The sequence below is a fragment of the Cyprinus carpio genome, chromosome A13 (assembly GCF_018340385.1).
Source record: "Cyprinus carpio isolate SPL01 chromosome A13, ASM1834038v1, whole genome shotgun sequence".
Classification (NCBI taxonomy): domain Eukaryota; kingdom Metazoa; phylum Chordata; class Actinopteri; order Cypriniformes; family Cyprinidae; genus Cyprinus; species Cyprinus carpio.
Window position 1 is genome coordinate 16,004,730 of NC_056584.1, and position 19,681 is coordinate 16,024,410.

General features: G+C 35.7%; 1 protein-coding gene across 1 annotated transcript in view; it reads right to left on the bottom strand.

Annotated features, from left to right (window-relative positions):
• LOC109113826 (regulating synaptic membrane exocytosis protein 1-like) overlaps positions 1 to 19,681 on the bottom strand; it is a 72,956-nt gene that overhangs the window by 49,950 nt on the left and 3,325 nt on the right. Inside the window, 1 exon segment of the mRNA XM_042768975.1 lies at positions 22 to 238. Coding sequence (XP_042624909.1) covers positions 22 to 238 — 217 coding nt within the window.

The following is a 19,681-nucleotide window of genomic DNA, read 5'->3' on the forward strand; positions in this document are numbered from 1 at the left end:
CAGGGTGTAGGTGGTACTCACGTTATTGGAATGCAGAGAGACCCTTCCTCCACACCGGGCACAGAACTTAGTCTGGCAGTAGGAGCACAGGTTTCCGCAGCCATCAGCAAACTTGGTCTTGTGGCAGATGCCACAGGTGGGGGCATCATCCTTGTGTTGGCCCTGCTGCCTCTGTTGGGGGGGCTCCGGCCCAATCCGCCTCACCTGCTCCTTGCAGTTGGCAAACTGCTGGTGCAAACTGAGATTAGAGAAGAGATGGAGAAAAAGAAAAGGGACATGAAAAACTCAGAAGAATTTAGATTCAAATTATAGTAGCCAATGCAACATTTTTACCTAATAGCTTCCTAATCTTTGAGTAAATTTAACATTTCAACCCAATAATCCTTCAATTTTAACAGATTACCAGCAAATGTAATGTTTAAGTAAATTTCACAGTTTTTACCCAATAACCCTCAACTTTTACTATCAAATTTTATTTTTTAACCTAATAATCCCTCAATTTTAACATTTTACAATCAATTTTATGAGCACATTTAACATTTTTATTTAACAACCCCACATTTGACATTTTACCGGCAAATTTAACATAACGGAAATTGTGACTTGATAACCTGATAACCTAATTAGAATTTTTTTCCTAATGCCACATATTTATTCAGATTATCAATATGTTTTTTTCTGATTGTTAAACTCTTATATTTGTCCCACAACTCAACATTTGGTTACATTGCTGGTAATGTTAAAACTGACCAATTTCCAGTAAGTTTAATGGTTGATCTTTTTTTCCCCTCCAAAATTCATCTCACAGAACAGAACCAAACACACACACACATATACAGTATATGAAGCTCATGAAGTAACTGAATACAGTATCATGATTTTTCAAAAGAGAGAGATACAAAAATCTATGGTAAAACATACTGTTTCACAAACTGCATGTCAATGGATACTACATCACTAAAACCACATTTCCTTTTCCCACTCCAGCTCTCTCTCTCAATCTTTCTTTCAGTCTAATGTTCTTTCCACAATGTAGGGTCATCTCAGACATTCACTCGAAGAATGCTTAAAGATGAATGTCTTCCAAAAGAGTTAATCCAAACAAAACAGTGACTAATAAACAAAATTAAGATCTTTCTTCACTGACATGACACATACAACACTTATCCAGCATTTTCCCTGTCTAAACAGCACTGAGGTCTCAAGAATGAATCTATCCAGAGCTTTACTTACGCTAAAGGGGTCTTCCTCACAGACTGCTCCGCCATGACGATATCATATGACGTATATTAAAATAAGCAACCTACATAGAGAGTTAAAAGAATATGCAACCTACGGAATGTGATGAACACGCGACCATCCATGCAGAACGTGCCCCAGAGAAAGACAACGAGATGATCTGAACACCTGCCCCAGTTCTAACCCCGGTCTCCCTCCCCCTGTGCACCCCTACTGCTCTCCTGTTCCTCAACACCGTCACCAGTGAACATCCTGTGGGTCAAAGATAAACATAAAGGACAAACCCCAACACAGGAGCAACAAGGTTGGAACAAAGGCAAGATGTTCCAATTAGAAAACTTAATCAGTTGCTTTTTCACAGCCAATGAGCTAATTAAATTAAAACTATGTCAAATTAATACAACTATCATTTAAGGTTGTAACATTCACCTTAACTGAGATACTGCCAGATGTCAGATATTTATTTGAATAATATTAGATTCATATTTTATCCAGTTTAGCTAGATTATCATTTAAGAATGCAATTTGTCTCATGTCGCTCCTAAAATATCAATCCATCCATCTCAAGGGCTATTTTTTAATGGCATGACCATTATAAAAAAAAAGAAAAAAAAAAACAATAGATACAAATAATAGACAAATAATAGGTGTCTAACAATATTACTAATATTAAAACAATTTCATGTGCCTAAAATAGAAGAAATAAAAAGAGACAACATTAGAGTATAGAGTTAAAGGGATACAAATAATAGACAAATAATAGGTGTCTAACAATATTACTAATATTAAAACTATTTCATGTGCCTAAATTAGAGGAAATAAAAAGAGACACAACATTAGAGTATAAAGGGATACTCCATCCCAGTCTACAGTGTTGTCGTTGCTTCATAACGTTACGGTTGAATCACTGATGGCAGATGGAGTATTCTGACGATGCATTTGATACTTTTCTGGACCTTGACACTGTTATTTACTTGGCAGTATATGGGACAGTCTCAAGCCTCCCTGTTTTCATCCAAAATATCTTAAATTGTGTTCCGAAGACGAACTAAGCTTTTACGGGTTTGGAACGACATGGGGGTAAGTGACTAATGACAAAATTTTTCATTTTCCGGTGGAGTAACCCTTTAAGGCAAATCTATAAGAATAATCAGCTTACACTACCAGTCAAAAGTTGTTGAACAGTAAGATTCTTAATGTTTTTTTTTTTTTTATTTCTTTTGTATAATGTTTTTCTTTTAAAGAATTCTTCTTCTCACCAAGCCTCCATATATTTGATCCAAAGTACAGCAAAAACAGTTACATTTTGAAATATTTGTACAATTTAAAATAACTGCTTTATTTGAAACTGTAATTTATTGCTGTGAACAAAGCTGTATTTTCAGCATCATTACTCCTTCAGTGTCTTCAGTGTCACATGATCCAGAAATCATTCTAATATGCTGATTTGCTGATTATCAATATTTAAAACAGTTGAGACATTTTTTATTTATTTATTTTTTATGATTCTTTGATTAATAGAAAGATCCAAAGATCAGCATTTATCTGAAATAAAAATATTTTGTAACATTATACACTATTCCATTCAAAAGCTTTGAGTCAGTAGGATTTCTTTCTCTTTTTTATTTAGCAAGGATGCTTTAAATTGTTCAAAAGTGATGATAAAGACATTTATAATGTTACAATTTCTATTTCAGATAAATCCTGTTCTTCTGAACTTTCTATTCATCAGAAAAAAAAAAAACAGAAAAAATTATACACAACTGTTTTCAACATAATAATAAATTATTTTTGAGCAGCAAATCAGAATATTAGAATGATTTCTGAAGGATCATGTGACTGGAGTAATGATGCTAAAAATAGCTTTGAGATCACAGGAATAAATTACATTTTAAAATATTTCCAAATATAAAGCAGTTATTTTAAATAGTAAAAATATTTCAAAATGTTACTCTTTTTCTGTATTTTGGATCAAATAAATGCAGGCTTGGTGAGCAGATGAGAATTTTTTAGAAACTTTAAAAATCTTTCTGTTCAAAAACTTTTGACTGGTAGTGTATATTATCCTATAGTCTGAAGTTAAAGATATTAATATTAATTAGGTGAGTCTGAGATAATTATTTGACAGTGATTTCACATTTATTGTTTGTGTGAAGGCTAAATACAAATAAAAGCTTAACATTAACTTATTTGTTCTGTTTTCTAAAATATTATATGGTTTTAAATGAGGTGTCATAGACTTTGCAAATTCATTTTTCATAAGTTTGTATGCACAGACATCTGTTGTGGGCGTTCTTGGAAGTTTTTACAAGGCTTTTTTTAATAGTGTTCATATCGATATCGGAATTATATTGTATCAACAAAAATTAAGAAATATATCTTGATATAAATTTTGGCCATATCGTCCAGCCCTAATTTATACTGAAACTTCTGGTTATAAAAAACAAATGAGATATAAAAGAGATTTTCTTTGTCATTTTCTTTGCTAAAGGTACAGTCTAACTAAAAAAAGCCATTATAATTCCAAAAGGCTTGAAATACTGTAGGATGCAAATTGCAATCATACAAAAAAAAGGTAAAATAAAGCAGGATTGTAAGATTGCACTCTTCTCATCTCAGTATTACGATGCAACATTCACCTTTCAAACTTTCAGAACACAATGACCTTTACTTACAGTAGCTCCAATGAACAATGGACCACAAAGTCAACGCTGAGATGAAATTGAGCAGCACTAGACTACAAAAACCTTTCTTCACTTTATGAAAACCATGAGAAACAGAGACAAACATTGAGCTTGGCACTGTAAAAGAACATATGAAAGTGCTTTGTGCTCTGAGCAGGAAATGATATTCAGGAAAGCAGCCCAGGTTTGCCATAATTGAGACAGCACATAAAACAAAGACCCTTAAGTGAAGCACAAGGTTATACGAAAGTGAACCACAGCTTTACTTTACTAACACAAACCCCTCTTCCCCATCATAAATCATTTGCTTCTTTCGCTCTCGCTCCCTCTCATCCAGGAATAGAAGTAAACCTTTTGTGAAATGCAAATCAGGCACAGAGTCTGCAAGAAACGCCGAACAATTCACACAGGACCCCGACTTTAGTTTAGAACTTGGTGTAATTAAGGTATGAGGAAGCTCTAATTAATGTGGTAAAGTGTGGGGACACGGAGGAGAGCCAGCTTGGAGGTACATAAGGTGGGACGTGCTTTTACAGTATGCAGTTCTCCCCTACTTCATGACAGCTGGTCTCAGTGGCTGCTGATGTCGTCGGGTGAGCGCATGGAAACGTCCGTGATTAAACAGCTGTCAGCAGTCGCTCATACTAACGCACACCATGACAGGAGCCACAACTGTAACTCATTGGTTGTGCGCAGCGTTCCTGCGGAGGCATTGGTGGGGCCTACATGCTGGCCCATTTATCATGTCTGCTAGGCCTCACAGCTCCCTACATGGACATAAATCCACCCTATCTGTGCCAGGATGTTGTATGAAAGGACAGACGAGGGACAGAGATGTAGTGAAAGTACTGCTGAGGTTGAGTTAGTGTAAGTTCAACATCATTCACAGCGAATGACGGGACAAACGTGCGTTTATGAAGAGAACAGCGCATGTTGGCAACCTGTGATGGAGCCATAAATGCAGCTCACAGGCACTAGCAGCTCCATTCATCTTCTAACACAAGAGGACAAATCTGAACAACACTCACGGGACATTAATCCTGTGTTCAACAGGAAAAACAGCATGTAACAAAAATGCCAATACAATAAATAAATAAAAACGCTGACATTTTATATACAGTATATATATATATATATATATATATATATATATATATATATATATATACACACACACACACTACTGTTCAAAAATTTGGGATCTATAAGTTTTTTTGTTTTTGAAAAGAAGTCTCTTTTGCTTACCATGGCTGCATTTATTTGACCAAAAATACAGTAATATTGTAAATATTATTTCTATTTAAAACTGTTTTCTATTTAGATTTATATTATAAAAATCCAAAATTTATAAATTAATTTAATTTATTTTAAAATGAATGGAAATGGAAATAGAAAAACGTGATGGCAAAGCTGAATTTTCAGCAGTCATTTCTCCAGTCTTCAGTGTCACATTCTAATATGCTGATCTGGTGATCAGGAAACATTATTTATCAATATGTAAACAAGCTGTCCTGTAAGTATGTAAATATATATATAAATGGCAACACGTAGGAGCACATGCACTTCTCCTGAATAGTGTACTTGTAATATTTTCAGAAGATAAACAGTTGAGCTCTGAACAAACATCCACTTTTATCTATAGCATGAAAGACAAGAAAACCCCAAAGTAGAAGTTTCTCTTCCTCTTAACATTTTCTTGAATAACAAACAGGCAAACTCACATACCTATGAGAAAGAAATGTTATCATTACTCTTGATAAAAATGGGCTAAATTTAGCCTCTTAAATGAACGCAGCACTTTCACTCAATTGGTTCCATGAATTTAAAGGCCTCTTACGATATGGCAGCCGCTCATGTTTTGAATTAAACAGCTGTTTAACTGCATTTTTTTTAAAAGGTTTCCGCTTATAAATCCAGCAAAGTGTGACTTCTACTTCTCACAAGGGGACCGAAGTCACTGAGGCCAACTCTGGAAATCAATGTTTGAAAGTAAGCGGAAATCCATCAACGTACACCATGTGAAAGCATCAGGAACACAGTGAGAAAATCACTCCCTTCCAATTTAGAAATTAAGCCCCCCTTCCAGACAGAAGCAGCACCATGCATGATTGATTTCTACAGACAGACACCTTAAAATAAATGGGGTTCAGATGAACTGAATTATTTGGGCTCTTGATTTTGCTGTGCTTATTACCACATGGAAAAACAGTCACCAAATTGGAAATGCTTCTGTTGGGCCCAGTGAGAGCTTAAAAAGGGAAAAATCCATTGAGAGAGTAGAATAAAACAAATGTTACACTATTTCTTAAATGTCAATCATTTATAAGAAGGTTATATGCACTGATATTGAAATTCTGGGTGATACAAAAATATTTTTTATATATTATGGCTGACAACCAATAAATGACCAGTATAAAAATTCTATAACATTTTGTCTAAAATAAAACACTAAATCAATTATTTTAAAAGCTAAATGTGAATTTAAGCATCACAAAAACATTATAGTGTACAATCTAAAAATGAATATTAATTTAGAGATTTGCTGATTAAATTTAACAGCACTATTAAATTATTAGTGTTTTTAAAGATTTACTTGAAAATGAGAATGTACAATTTAACATTCAATAAACAGTGTATAAATAGATAAAAATACATTTAACATCATCTGATAACCAAACTGCTATTTATATATGGTGCATCCCAAGTCAAGGACCATTTGCCAGTGAGGGACAGTAAACAAAAGACTAAAAATCATTCACCTTATTGATTGTCTTGTTGGTTATACAAGAATGTTCACATTATTGACAAAGTTCTAAACAAAATGTATAATCTTTTTTTTTTTTTTTTTAGCTAAAAGTCATTCCTACAAATTATTATTTAGCACTGACTTCCTCCTCACAGTTTGTTACCACTCTGTCTCATACTGCTTAAATATCCGGTTTTGACAATTTTCCAGGCAACGCTGTGGATGCTCAAGGTCCGGCCTCAACATGTCTGTTGGCTCTGGCTCTTCAGGACTGGCTCGAGTACAGTTTGCCATTATTTCTACTCAGTCAGGCACTGAGGCTGAAGATAGGGGTTGCCATTCTCTGAGTGGCACCATATGGTACCATGAGCAGTACCATGGCTGAGTCCTGCCTCCACCAGAACTTCCCCACTGTGGAGAGTGTTGACAATGCCGCCCCCCTGCTAACCCCACAGACCAGCCATGTGGCAAGGCTACGGTGCCGTTTTCCTCCCACATTCCCCCTCTCAACACTTTCAACACCAATTGTGTCTCTTTCTTTTTTCATTTCACACACTTGCATTGGTGCTTTCTGAAAATGATTTTAACTAGTTTTTCTCTCTCAAGTGCTCCAGCTAAACACACACACACACACACACCTCCTGTTCTCACTCACACTCGGCTTTGAGTACCTTCACATCTCACTCTTTCATGTTTAGATTTGTGTATCATATGATTCACTGTTTTCTCTTAAAGAGAAAATTAGCCAGTCCATTCGACCTTGTTGACTTCTGTAGGGGCCCCACCCCTTTAGTGGCATTCACAAATCACACAGAACGTGTTTCTGCTTTGAAAAACATAAGATGCGGCAATGGGATTTCTGACTTGAGTGCTGCGCTTTTCGAACGCCATGTCATGCTCAAGACACTGCAAAGGACACGAAGGTGCAAAAATGCAAAGGTAGTGCAATGCAGTGGAAAAGCACGTAAAACTCTTAACTTGGCTTAATGTTCTAAAACAACAACCAGGGAAATACATTTTACGTGTCATTCAACATTAAATGCGTCAATGCAATGATAAATCACCACATTCATTTCTGTTAAAATCAGTTATAATAATCTAAATGTGGAAGACAGACTCAGTAGATACATTTTCATAAATGGTATCACTGCTGGTGGGAGGGGCCCCATCTCATTCTTTGCGGGGGGCCTCACAGATGTGTGGTATGCCACCAGTACCATGGGTTGATTTAAATAAAACAAATTACATTTTCTTAGTGTTATATAAAGGTCACATTGCAGCAAGGAAACTACTTGGAACTTTAAAAGTTTTGCTAATCTTCAAATTTATTTTATGTGTAGATTTTATTGTTTTGCTTTCATCCTAGACCCAGATGTTCAATCTTAAAAACTGAAAATCACAAATTAATATATTATGGCAATATTCTATGATGAACTATGATCATCTAAACAAAAAGTGGCAACATATTTTGTGTGATTTTATTTTATTTTATTTATTTTATTTATTTTATTTTTTTTCTGTTCCTCAAACTAATTTCCAACAAGACACTCAATTCTGCCCCAATAAAATTTTTATCAGAAGTTAGTTGGCTACCTATGAGACAAAAGATTCAGTGAACAGCATGCTTGACGTAAAATATGAGTGATATATTTAATATCCAAGCAAGCTGTAATTTGATTCTGCCACTTTATTTAAAAAAATGTTACATTTAATTTTCACCACAGAATACAATAAAAATAAAATAATTAGAGATTATAAGAAATGACACTGTTGTTGAAATGTGTCATTTTGTAATTTTTCATAACATAATGAACAATTCTCATATAATGCATATACTGTATCAGACATTAATAGTAGGCACTATTAAATGTATTAAATTTAGGCACTGTTTAAAATTTTATATATATAAAATATATGACATATACATATGTCATACACAACAAGACTCACTCATTTAATAAAAGGCATAAGAATTATATTTTTACTCACAGACTATACAAATCCACTAAAGCCATGATATGCACCACAAATAAAAAGACACCTCATTGTTACGAAAGCAAATCACCAGTTAGTGAGAATATTATGAAATATCAGCACTTTCAATCACATGCCCAGTGGAGATACTAGATGGCACAAAACACAGAGAAGGTCACATGACAAAAAATGATGAGCACACAGAGGAGTGTTGTGCACGTCACATGACCAGCCGCTGCCTCCCATAGGACAGGTAGAGAGAAGCAAGTCTACAGCGCTGTCCTCATTATGCCAAACTGGAGATGCGGCAGAGAGTCGGGGGACAGATGTTACATCCTCTCTACACTCTTAAAGCTACAGTAACACAAACGTCCAGTATGCCAGCCATAGCTAACTGCAATATTCTTTTCTTCACCCTCTTGCCGTTTGCCCCTTTATTACTGCATTTCTTTTTTCTTTTTTCAAAAGTAAGTTTCTAATCCCCTTCACAGATTTCCTAATGGGGTTCCTTTCTAGCCCTTTTTAACTAAGAGCTTTTTGCTGTCAAGAGCCTCTACTGTGAGTGAGTGGAAATCCGCAGCTGTTACATGAATACATCAGAACTGTGATATTTAAAGGGATAGTTCACAATGAAAATTCTAACATTATTTACTCACCCTCATGTCATTTTACACTCATAAGAATTCCTTTCCTGCACAAAAAGGAGATATTTTCAAGGCTGTGCTGATCACTTTTTTTAAAATGCAATTACAGTGAATAGGAACCGGAACCGTTTTCAGTCTTAAAAAAGACACACAAGCAACATAAAAAAAATGTATCCTGGTTCATGTAGGCAGTTTAACAGTAGTTATTTATTGATATTGATGTTGTTATTGCATTTAAGTTTATTGCCATATTAGCTTCACAGGCAATTTCATTTCAGATGCAGAATCAACATTCAATAAATACAAGCAATACACTAATACATACATTTAATAAAAAATCAACTAAAAGAAAAAACTAAACAAATGTGTATATACATAACTTTATAGAAGATTATTTGTGTTTGTGTTAAAAAAAAAAATGTTATTCATTGATAATCATTAATTGCTATTCATTGATAATCTTACAGAACTGCGGAAACCAGATTGTCAATGAACTGAAGTCAAGAACCAGATTAGTCTGATTTGTTAACAAATCGATCAGTCATTCTTTTTATTATTATTTTTTTAACCAGGTCAAATGATTCATTAAAAAGATCTGACTCAAAAGAACAATTCATCTGCAAACCATCCATGACTACTTTTACTTTCTCATTAACACGCCAAGGAGAGCAAGGGCAAATTTTTAAATTGTCAATAAATAAAGATTTTAATTCAGATCTGTTCATCAGACAAGCTATTGTATTGCTTTAGAAGCTCACAGTTCCAAAAACATGACACACAATGGAATTGTTTATGATAGAAGTTGGTTAGTTGGAATTACAAGTAATTACACACACATTATATATATATATATATATATATATATATATATACATACATATATACATACATATACACACACAAATTAAGAAGAATATATTAATTATATAATATTCATATCAATATATAAATTAAGAATAATAAAAATATTAAATACCAAAAAGTAAATAATTGTAAATATAGGTTTTTCTTAGGTATAAATGCTAAATAACTTTTTCAGTATGCTCTGTTACCAAGAACAACAGTGTAAAAGGTCTGATCAGCAGGCCAATTGAGTGAAGGAGCTGTACAGTGCCACCAGGACAATAACATTTCCCAGAACACCCTGGTGACAGCAGCAGCTCTGTGCCGATTAGACAGCATCCCTTTAATAATGAATGGAGCTGAGCTTCAAATTCACAAGCAAGAGACGGTGAGCGAGAACGTGAACTGAAAGGAATAAAGATATGGTAAAAAAAAAAAAAAAAAAAAAAAAAAAAAAAATGACCAAGTGTTACATGCCTCTACAGTCCGACCAAACTACTGTGTGCTACTATGAAAAAAATAACCGATCAGCATATTTGTGTTTGAGCTCAGGGGAGTTTCAAAGGTTTCTACTTACAGCGTGTTTTTGCAGCGTTGAGTAATGTATCACAGACATATCTGTTGACTCCTTGAACGCAATGTTAATCAGAATCCACTCACTCTTCAAAACATCAGAGTTTTGTTCAGTTCTGAGTTATGCAAGATCAGTGTGGAGAGCTTCATTGATTATAATGGAACTTTGTGAGATCGCAATGAACTAAGTTGAGTGACGGGTTTTATGATTATTAAGGGAATTTGCATTTGTGATATTGATTTAATACAACAGTTCAATAAACAAGAAGTTAATATTAAGTGACTTGAATGAATCAGCCCTTTGAACGAATCAATTGAATGAATGATTCCGTGATAAAATCAGTGACTTGCCGCCAACTAATGGCCGTTTAAGTTTAATTTTTAAAGTATAATTTCAGTTATTTAAATCATTTAATATTTCTATATTAAAAATGTTATATCTAAAACATTAATCTCAAAATGAATTTATGAATTTAAGTGCACTCATGCTACCTCCGAGCTTCATTAAACGTCTGTAATTATACCTGCTTGCCACTTTTGTGTTCTTCTGTGCCACCTCTGTTTTGGATATGAATTTTGTTAATACTGATTTCATTTTTCATTTGAGGCTTAGAGCCCTGGGTTACAGTAAACGCAGTAATGAACGTGAAATTGAGAGCTTGTACTCGACAAATACAGAAAATGATAAGTGGGAATAGGAGATAGAAACAAATGGGTGAGCTTAGTAGGGTTTACTGAGGCATCTGCTCAAGTGGCCACTCTCCTCTGTCAATAATCCAACTCATTATTTTTTTCCCCTTAAACAGCGTCTGTGACACTCGCATTAGCTTTGACCGGCTAGGGTTTCAGTTAACAAACTTCATGAAAACACTTAATAAACCTGTCATCCTTTAAAGCCCCCTGGCAAAATAGAGACCTGTCGTTAATTAGGGTGGTACATGAGATGATGATGATGTCTATTTTTACCCTGTTGTGAATTACCCTTTTACAAACAGATTAGAGTTGGGGGGTGGTGTTGGAGGAGGTAGGGAGGTGTGAGATTGAGGGATGCGGGGGAAGAGAAGAGAAGAGGGAAGAAATAAACAGATGGAGAATATGTGCAGTAGCTGTTGCAGTGGAGTGGTGGATGCTGGGATCTCCTGATAAAGGTGTCCATATGGCCTAGCTGTGCATCTACAGGACCAACACCCAGCCCAGTGGAGGCTCAGAATTAAACACACACCAGGCAATAGCATGATGCTAAACACACACATATACATATACATGTAAACACAAGCTGTGCAAATACACACAAACGCACATGAAGCAGTTGGTATCACAGGAAAATTCAGGCAGCAGCCAGTTTGAGCGGAACCCATGCCAACATACACACACACATAATAAAAGTCCAGCTATTGCATTTACACTAGACTATATCTGAGCAATTCCACACAGGCAAGACTGCAAGTTATACAACAAGAAGATGTATATATTGAATGCTTTATTCGCGATTCAATATCGACAGTTACGTTTCTAACTTTCTAACATTTCTAACAAACATAGTTGCAAATAAAACCACAGCAGAATTAATGTTTATGCGTCTCTGAGCAACACAGTATTGGCTTTCCTGAGTGAATCTGTGTTTTGGGGAATCAGTTGAGTGAATGATTACGTGAAAAAATAAGTCACTTGTTTATTTTCTAAATGAATCAATGTTTTTAAATAAATGGTTTGAGTGAATGATCCAATGACTCATAAAACAGACACTTGATTCATGCCTGAATTAATAAATACTGTTTTTAACTAATCAGTTAACTGAATTGATTCAAATGACTCATTAATTTGACAGTCACATGTTGCCACCTAGTGGCAAAACAATGTATCCTACAAAAAGAGTCCCTTAAAGTCCTCAACACTAATGCACAGACTGAGTTTTTTACATTATAATTATTATTCAGTCTCACAAGAAAAAAAGCACATCAAAAACACAAATGTCTATAACACATCCCTGCTTTCTGTTAATAGGTTTGTAAATCCTTCTAAAAAATAAATATGTGAGGCTTCTCGATGCTGTGACCTAGTGGAACGCAGATCAGCCAATCAAATTAGAAAACTGGGACTACTGTTGTAGCAAAGGAGAAATATTAGTAAATATTATACATATTAGCATTATTGCTAATATGGGATTAATGTTTAATAAGCTATTGTCTACACTGTACTGTGTATTCACTGGTCTGTAAACTCTATTCGGCACTTAGGAAAGATGCATTTATCGTCTCACTTTATCTTTGTTATTCTTTATTATTTTGTTGTTCTTTCATGCTATATTATATGCATCAATCAAGGCACATTGTGCCATTTGCTAACATGCTACCATTTTCCTGTTCTGTTGGTTGTTGCAATTGCTTAATTCCTTTGCTGACTTCATACTTGCCCAGTCCTTTTAACAAAACTACATAGGCTATGCAGGCTTTGTTAATAAGCTCGGCTGTGATGTCAAATAATGTTTTAAAATGATGGCCGTAAGCCCAAGGCTAGAATTTCCCTTATACGGACTCCAAAATAAAAATTAATAATAATAATAATAATAATATATATAAAAACATAAAGAGTGTTCGAGAGTGACAGAAAACACACCAGAAAACCAGGGTGCATCTATATAAAGTCTTCAGAGCTTGTGAGTGCTCCATGGGTACTTGAGACCATGGTTACAGCCCTTAAGAACAACGGGCTTCCCAGTGCTTCCACTCTGAGTCTGGTTGTCACCCAAGCCATCCCATGAGTCCAAGCTCTAACTCTATGAAACAGGAAGAGGATATAATGGAGAGAGCGAGTCTGTGAGCAGGCAAGAGGAGCATCCAGGCCTCGCTAATGACATTTTCTCCTTTATGCTGAGAGACACACAAAGGAAAAGATGGGAGGGCCGTCACTGCTGCTACACTCTGACACTCAAATATGCCTCAAGACACACTAGCAAGCAGATAAAGTTCAAGGGGAGCAATAGTTGGGCCGTTGTGTGTGTTAGAGGTACAGTATAGATCAGGCTGTTAAGGCCTTGAAAACTCCTAGAAACCTTGATACCTAAGTATTAAATTAAGTATGATTTTAAGCATTGCATTATGAATTTTAATAAACCTTAAATTTCTTTGGGTATCTTGCATATTTGTGCTACAGACATCAAATTGTGCAATTTCTGAGGTTAAGTGTACTACTGGTACTACATTATTTTTCTTTTATTTTTGCTTTATGTTCAATAAAAATGGCAACAAAAAAATCCTTTAAACTTGAATTAAAAGAAGCTGTTTGGTATTTAGGAAACAAATCTTATTAATATGTTTGTGAAAAATGTTCTTAATATTTCTGTTTGTTTGTTTTGAGGAATCCTTGATGAATAGAAAATTCTAAAGAAAAGCAATTATTTGAAATGGAAATCTTTTGTCACATGAAAAAAATATTTTTACTATCATTTTTGATCAATTTAATGCATCCATGCTGAAAAATAACCACCCAAAACTTTTGAATGTAAGATTGCATTTATTTATAATTTATAATTATTTATTTCCATACAAAGCGACTTACATTCATTACATTACAATACAAATCATTCTTCTTCTTTTTTTGCCTTCTTGCCACTATTTATTGATCAGGATTGATCAGAGAGAAGAAAAAAACTTCACCTACTTCACCTACCTACAGCACATCTTTCTGTTCACCACTCATTCTTCCCTCTCAAACTTTGGCTCATTTAATGCACTGTATTACTACACTTTTTTCTCTTGCATAATGTGAATGACAGTTCCTTTCCCAGTCCTATTCAATCCATTTAGAGGACAGACCAATCCGAAAATAATCCCTTTACGTTTGGATATAAGGGTATGCACTGGTGCAAAGAGCAATTCTATAGTTTCTGAAAGATTTAGAGTGATACAAACAGTAAAACATCTCAGTACTGTCTAAATATCAGCATTCTCGGCCAGTCGAATTACAGGACCAGAAGTAACTGTTGTGTAATATGCTGTAACCCTGCATGAAAGTGACTGACTGGGCAGAAGAGCATGAGTGAAGTGTGAAACCTTCAACAGACACTCTTCAATAGCAGAGCAGCTCAGACGGACTGTAAATCTCTGACAGAATCCACTCTCAGATGGAGCAGTCCCATGTGGACGGGTGAGAAGCAAAGAGAGAGAAAAGAGGGAAAAAAAAATGTTCATATGCCTTTCCACACGTGCGGCAACCATGTCATTAAAACAAATCACATCTATAAATAGACAACCCACTATCTTCATCCAAGACACCATGGTCCTCATCAAACCCTCCGGATTTCACACAAAAAAAATAACAGTGAATCTGATCTCCTCAGTCGGCTAAACATGTCAGTGACGTTACTTTCAAATCAGGCCATGCATTATCTGCTTGTGCAGTTTTTACACAAATGCATGGATGCATAAACTTACACACACATACATACACATCTCTCTGGGCAATTAAAAAAATCATTGGTGCAAAAGGAACACAGAGCCGCAGCTTTTTGGCCAGCTCAGGAGTAATACTGATGATGCTTAAGGAAAGTGACACTCTGCCGAGAAAAAGAGAGAGAACAGTGCCTACAGAACAAACTGAAATGCACATTCCTCCACGGGAGTGCTGTGTAACTGAAGTTCCAGGTGTTGGTGCCACACTTCACTGACTGACTGTCGGACTGACTGACTAACTCAAGACTCTGCTAATTAAAAACACATGCGACCGACAGAAGAAGCAGACGCGGTAAAAAGATGACTCAAATCTGACAGTACACACAGCTTAGTGTCTGTTTTATTTTGCAAATTATCTACACTTTATACATGACTCATTCTTCAGAAACAAACTTCTGAGGTCATGTAGACAAGTTCACTGCCTACATAAGTAACATCCTAACAATTAAACATGATATTACATCATTTTAAGCAACAGGATGTACAATTGGCATCTCACGGCTGATAAAACAGGTGAAAACTCCAAATGACTTTTTCCAAAACTATTTATCAACCTCTCTATTACAGAGAATTGGATGTGGGTCCTTTTTAAATTGGAACCTGGACTTAGAAACCAACCAGATCAACCAGTTGACCACCTAGCAACCACATATCACATGCTATAAGGGAAGTTGTGGCCTAATGGTTAGAGTCGGACTTGTAACCCAAATGTTTTGAGTTCGAGTCTCGGGTCGGCAGGAATTGTAGGTGGGGGGAGTGAATGTACAGCGCTCTCTTCACCCTCAATACCACGACTGAGGTGCCCTTGAGCAAGGCACCGTGTGGGTTTGTGTTTCGGGGGAGCAGTAGCATGAATGGGTGCGAAATGCTCCGGGTGTGTGTTCACAGTGTGTGTGTGTTCACTGTTGTGTGTGTGCACTTTGGATGGGTTAAACGCAGAGCACAAATTCTGAGTATAGGTCACCATACTTGGCTGTATGTCACGTCACTTTCACTTTTTTCACTTTCACTTTTTATAAACCAATCAGAACACTTTAGTAATTAAATTGCAACATTTTGGCAACCAACTGTACTTAATTCTAGTCCTCGAATTTGATTGGCTGAGTGGTGTTTCAAGAGTGATGAAACACATTTCAACAGCATGGGGATATTTAATTGCTTGAATCCCTTCAGATAATCTGTGGTGAGTATTTTTCTGCGAATATTTCTGAAAGTTACATTATTACATCAGTAGGCAGCGAGAAGTGACCTTGGTCACTGGACCTTTCATTCCACTGATTCGTTCAAAACTGATTCATTTCAGGAATGAAATAAGTGACTTATCATTATGAATGAGACAATAAATCATTCACTCAACCAACTCATTAGTTTACACTGATTCATTCAAGAACGGAATAAGTGATTTTTCTTTATGAGTGAGTCAAAGAATCATTCACTCAACTGATTCGTGCAAAACACTATTAATTCGAAACACCATGATACTGATTGTAGCTCAGAGATGCGTAAAAAAACAAAGTAATTGGCAGTATTTAAATTTTATATTTATAATAAACATTTAAATTTAAATGTTTTCCACCATCTTTGATATTTTTTTTTTTTATAATATACATTTTTTGTATACAATAGTGCTGTTTTTTAAATTAAGATTATATTGTATTATATTGGAACAGCTGGGAAGCACAACTATGCCTTAAAATGCAGTCTAAATATGCAGCTCACTTGTTTTTGATACAACATTATGGAGTGCTACCTAGAGACATTTCTATCAACTATCAGAGGTCCTGCCCTAGACTCACCTTTACATTATATCTGAAACTGAGGAGCATTTGAAGATCTTATAAATGAAAATACAATTCATATGAGGATAGACAATGTTAGAAACCAAATTACTAAGAAATAAGTGGAGGTGTTGGGTGAAGAAAGTGTCCCAGCATGCCTACACATGCTACACACTGGCATTCTCCATGGGACAAATTCTCTCAGGAGGGTTGGCGGTAACAATCATGACACATTGTTGATCTGTAAATATCAGCCAGACAGCAAGGGAAGCTTCAATCACTGCTGCCTGCATCTCTCTAGTCATTTAATCATCATCCTTACAATTTAAACATTGTTTTACTGACATATTAAATCATTTCCTGAATACAAGACATATGCGCTAAACAACAACTGACAGTTGTGCCAGTTCATCCCACGCGATGCCATGAGAAGATCCAGTATGTCAGGAGAGATTTTTTGGTGTCACATAACCTAAGCTGTAGAAAATTGCCCTCTGACCCTGCTTTGGGAAAGTCTTACTACCCTGTGTTTGTGTGTAAACAGCTTGCAACATACTCCCCAGCAATATGGTGACAGATGCCAGCTGTAATTCCCCTTACTTTTATGTGTTTCTAAGTTAAAAGGTCTTACTTTCCTAGCAGACCCATTATCCACCAAAACATTTGTGCTCTAAACAGCCTGGGTCGCTGACACCACGGCGCAAGAATGGGTGTATTATTACAGTACATGGTGAGGGGTGTGTGTGTGTGTGTCCTAGCACAGTTAACCAACTGGAGGAACAGATGGACTCCCCACTCTCCTTGTTGTGAAGAAACACAGCCTTAACACATACACACACACACACACACACCTCTCAAAGCAGCATTTAACTCTAAACGGAATATGCTGCATGTTTATGTGGGCCTATTCATACATTTAATTATAATACTCAAACAACATTTGTTTCAGAGTGCTCATCTGATTCGTAGTAAGCATTTTTTATTAAACATGGAGAAGACAGTAAAGTTTTGCCTCAGAGAGATGCTCACTGTCTATCCAGGTACTGACTGATACATAATTACATATTTGGAAATATGATACATTTTATTTCATCACTAATACATAATCAATATTGTTTTTAGAAGCAAATATATTTAATATTTTTTCGAAATATTTCTCACCTTTTTTTTTTTTTTACAAAAAAATATGACAAATAATTTAGTTTTCAATATTATCTGGTAATTATGCAACAATATACATACAGTGATTTGTTTATAATTTTATAATTATAATTATCACAACTACACATTTTCTGCAATGAAACCTCATCTATGTTGTCGGTCAAGATAACGTAACCTTGGTGGTATATTAAAATCAGCAGAATTGGCAACATCACAGAAAATAAAATATTCAAGTTCGTATTACTGAAAGTTAGCTTTCTTGCTAACCGGCTAGCTGTATGCCAATATAGTGCACAGTTAAGCTGCATCATTCAGTTTAAGCAGCTCAGTTTGAGTAGGTCATATATAACACACAGCAATCAAACCCACAACCACTCCAGCATCTGTATGCTGAAGCCTGTGAAAGACACACTCGGTAATGCAGTGAGGCCACTGACTGAACAAGTGAGAAAGTAACTGTGTGGGAGCCTGAGAATTAGGAGCATGACTTTAGCACATGCCAACCCGTGAGCACAAGCTCATCCTTCTGAGGCCTGCTGGTGGGTGTGAGCAAATGGATTCAGAAGGCTTGTTCTCCAGTGGATGCTAATGTATGGACTAGGGCGCTATTAAAAGCCACTACTGTGGATATGCCTGTGCATTTAATTATTTATCTATTCATGTATTCCTCCTCTTTTTAAAGGCTTTTTGTCAGTTCTTGTGTCTAAGTCAGTAGCACTGGCTAGAGGAGGAGTGGGCTCAAGAGAATAAGATTACAATAAGAGCATCTCTCTGTTTGATCTTCAGCACAATAGACCTGCCTTAAATACACCTCATCTACTAAATCCCTTGCTCAACAACAACATTTCTATGCCAGAAGTCTCGGGTAGGTGTAACTGATCGAGTACATCCTGCATATGCGTGTGGTGCAATGATAATAATGATAAACAGCATGACTGCATTTTGGTTCGAGCCAATAGAGTCCTGCACGGATGACATCCGTTTGCATAGTCTTGAAGTCAGTGGGGTTTTTTTAAATGTGTTTTTGGTTAAATTCCTGAAATAAGGTCTATGATTGACACAAGCTCAAACTATTTTCACGTTTTATTCTACCACATAAAATACATCAGTAACACCTCCTTGTGATTTTTTAAAGCTTTTACTTGTCTTGAAAAAGTCATTGCTAACATGTGGCCAAATTTCAGGGAATTATTTTTTACTAAAAGAGTTGGAGTCATGTGACCACGATGTAGTTTCTTTATAGCCTATGCTTAGCTTTTTTTTCTGGTGATTGTATTCAGGCTTCAAAATGTATAAAAGTTGTGTTCATTATTATCATGATTAACAAAATCTGTAAGAATCATCAACGTCTGTTGGCCACAGAGCTTATTTTCTACATTAATCCAAAAGCCAATGGAAAAATCCTATTGGCTTTATGTCGAGAAAGCGAGTGGGAGTGAGATGTTCTCTATCTGTTGATATGAACCACACCGCAGTTCTCTTATTCTTTGGCTGAGAGAACCAGGGTAATACTGGTGTGCATAAATAATTTAACATAGCATAAATATTACTCTGTCAGCAATCTAAAGCACCACCACAGGTGCCTGGA